Source organism: Montipora capricornis, chromosome 11, assembly GCF_036669925.1.
Source record: "Montipora capricornis isolate CH-2021 chromosome 11, ASM3666992v2, whole genome shotgun sequence".
Lineage (NCBI taxonomy): Eukaryota > Metazoa > Cnidaria > Anthozoa > Scleractinia > Acroporidae > Montipora > Montipora capricornis.
This window is the reverse complement of record NC_090893.1, coordinates 32,062,573-32,066,113: the sequence shown is the minus strand read 5'-3', so window position 1 is coordinate 32,066,113 and position 3,541 is coordinate 32,062,573. Positions and strand designations below refer to the sequence as shown.

At 41.1% G+C, this 3,541-nt stretch overlaps 1 protein-coding gene across 1 annotated transcript in view; it reads left to right on the top strand.

Annotated features, from left to right (window-relative positions):
• The first annotated feature begins 2,914 nt into the window (after positions 1 to 2,914).
• Positions 2,915 to 3,541, top strand: part of LOC138023397 (N-acetyllactosaminide beta-1,6-N-acetylglucosaminyl-transferase-like) — a 3,669-nt gene continuing 3,042 nt past the window's right edge. The window contains exon 1 of the mRNA XM_068870403.1: positions 2,915 to 2,933. Within this exon, the coding sequence (XP_068726504.1) occupies positions 2,915 to 2,933 (19 nt within the window). The remainder of the gene's footprint in view (positions 2,934 to 3,541) is intronic.

The window sequence follows — 3,541 nt, the reverse complement described above, 5'->3', positions numbered from 1 at the left end:
CCCTGAGCGAGCCACGATTTTCCGCTGAGCACAAGCACATGTAATACGACAGCTGCTGATTGGCTAGACTGCGCCATATAACAGAATTTCTGATTAGCTGTTTCTTAATGCGGACGATGGGTCCGAACCGTCGAACCAAAATTTCTCGATGGGCTTCAAGAATATGAAGGCAATTATCGTCATTATCATTATCAGCATCATTATCATTATCATTATTATTACTATTAATATTCATCGTTAATGTTGTTAATAATGGTAAAACGTTATTACTGTTATTGAAGGAGATATATTTAGCACCCTATCACTGACCTTCAACTTGTTTTTTGATCTTTTTTAATAATACAGTTCAGCCCAATGAAACTCTCCTAAAACAGATTGCGACTCCCTCAGCTTGGTTGATTTGAGCCGCTTTTCGTAAGCTTGTGGGGCCACCTTGCATCAAAAACAAGAATTATGAAAAGGAGGCAAGCCTTATGCTAATTAAAACATCCACGCCAAGTCTAATTTACGGAATTACGGGCCTAAGCTTACGACCTAAATTTGTCCCCATCTCCTGTTTTTGAGGAAAAACAAAATAATGTCTCGGGATATTATTTTGTTAGATGCACAGTTTTTTTTTGTTTGAAGGAATGAACTTTGATGGCTTTGTCAGCTGCAAAAACTGTTCTGCTTTTGTGTTTTACTTGGTTGTCACGCCATTAATCATCGTTTACCGAAAAAGCAAATGACATCACACAATAAAAACCAAGCAAACCAAGAACAATACCAAGTCGATTGAAGTCAACGACAGCACTATTGAGTGGTCTTGAAAACGGGATGCGGACAGAGTTGAAATATCCATCACATGAACAGAGATGATGACGAAACAGATGACAAACAAGACTTTGCCAACAAGCACACTAGAGGTAGTCATAAAAGGAAAATTCACTAGTTGAATTCTCACAGTCTTTTGCGTGAGAGTATTCAGCCAAAATATAACCAATGGTTTTGTAACATGACTACTTGTGCAAAGCCAGATACAGTTCAATAGTTTCTCAATCTGCTTAGCATTTTATATCTACATTACAAAATGACCATCTGTACTTGGAAACAGGGTACCAATATATCACTTCCTTCTCTTAAGAGAAGCCATTCTAGTATGGTCCTTTTATGTGGTCAACCTGACAAAAAAAGCCATTCTTTGAACGTGAGCACTCTTGATTAGTGGAGGACGATTGCCCTTGAGCCTTAGCCCTTGATGATGTGGGCTAAAACCTCATTTCGCGGGATTAGCCTCGCTCCCAGCCCACGAGATCAATTGCATAGTTACTATAATCGACCGGAAGATCAAAGTCTGAAGTAAGTCGTTAGTAAAATCGACCTAGGGTAACCTGAGCAACCCAAGGAATAAAAGAGGCCGAAAAGGTGTAAAAAGAAAGACTGAGAATATTTGCACAAAGTAAATTTAAGTTGTTTACAAGTAAGACTTAGAGTAGAGACCTTTTGAGTTTTTCTCGTAAACTGTGTAAGCAAGGACGTGTGCATGAAAATTATGGGAAATGAAACAGACAGAGCAAGGCTGGTTGAACGGTGAAGGAATGTAATGCTCTCTTTCCGTTCCGTGTTTCCTCTGCATTCCGACTCGGTCAGGAGCCCATGGCTAGCGAGGAGCGTACAACTTCATTCTACATGTATTTGTGGAGCGGCGTTTTCACACGCCGAGTTATTTTTGGTGAGTTTCCCGCGAAACCACAGGCGGTTATTTGTTATCGAGATTCCCTTAAAAATCCTTATAATCAATAATTATACACTCAGAGACTGTGTTGCCTGTGGCGGACCAAACTTCTCCAGCTAGTTGCAAGTCTTGCACGAGAAATTAAAGTGTTACCTACGCAATTAAGAATGGTCACTCGTGAAAGCCAAATCTCATTTAAGAACTCGTCTAAAAATAGCTTGATCTGTGAAAATGCCGTGCGCGTTACATAGACCAAGGCTAGCGATGGAGTTGTAGTGCTCTTGACTAAGGTCTGGCTTAAGGCGAATATAAGCCAAAAAGCGTCCATAACAGTATTTACTGCCTTGGGATTGGTTTCAAAGATGCCAGCCTTACACCAGTATGATATGGTTTTGAACTCACCGAGAAATCAGCCTTTTAATTGGAAAACTAACCGGAACGCATTCCTTTTGTCAGAACTGGCCGGGCAGACCTGTCACTTTGCAAAGAAAATGTAAAAATTTGAAGGAACACTGGCATGATAATCCCTCGCATTCATCTGGAGGAGTATGATATATCGTCTTGGAAGATTGTTAACTTGAAGGCGTTGTACAGTTAGTCCTTCCAAATGCTCGGACTGGCCGGTCAGTTCTGTCAAATGGAAAGCTCCCTTATTTGTCACTTGACTCGGTTTCCTTTGTTCAATTACTAACTGTCTGAAGCTGAACTGTCTGGAAATCCGGGTAAGGCTTTGATTGTAAAAAACCCTAAAAGCTGTTTTGGGATAAGAAAACTTCACCTTCACTATCGCTCATAGTTGCTTCAGTTCAAACAATGCTAGCCGAGTGCTCACTTTCCAAAATTTAACAGCAGCCGTTGAACCACGTGTGAATGCAGTGATATGCAAAAGTAACAAACCTGTTTACCACGCATACCAGCAGACTAAAGAAAATGTCTGCACATATTGTTGTGTAAATAATGCAAAGTTAAATGCTATCCCACTGCTTAAAAGTAAACAAACACGTTGTTACGCGTTGTTGTAAAAAAATTTCAGAAAACCGCAAATCAGAAAAACATGTTTACACTCGAGATCTCACCGCCTACAATCTGCCATTCAAATAGCTTTAAAATACAACTCCACCAAGTAGAAAATAAGTTTTTCGTTATTTAATGGCCCTTTGTTTCTTGTGGAAAGCCTCAACAGGTGACAAATAAAGTAATATGATTGTTGTGGGGGATGGTGAGTGGTGATTGGGGCGTTAGAGCCGATTTACACGGTACGATTTTTGTCGCATGCGAGAACGGCTTACGGCAGGCTCGCGACATGATTTGCGATTGTTGTGTACGTCAGAAAAAATGTCGTAGCATTTTAAAACATGTTCTAAAACGCTGCGACAATCGTAAGTCATGTCGTGGGCCTGTCGTGAGCTTGTCGCATGCGTGTAAATCGGCCCTAATGTTTGTAAGTGAAGGTCGCAGTAGGTTTGTTTCCTACAGTAGGTTAAGCATGTATTAGGCTCCATTTTCGTGACGCGAGGGGACGAAGAAACGAAAAAAACACGAGCGCCGATGTAAGAGGACATGAGAGGGATGCTCAATTGGGCCTGATCGCAGGTTAAGCATGTAACACCTCCTTACACTTGAAACCTGGTATACAAACTACATTAAACCGTTGCCTACTTCTACCTGCGCCTTCACACAACTTTTTCCTCTCAGCTTACAAACCTACTCCGACCGGATCACCACTCACCATCGTCACAACCAATCACATCACTTTTCCCACTACCCATCACAACATAGACCAGCGCATCACTACATTCGTTTGAGTTTCCAACTGTCACTTGACTC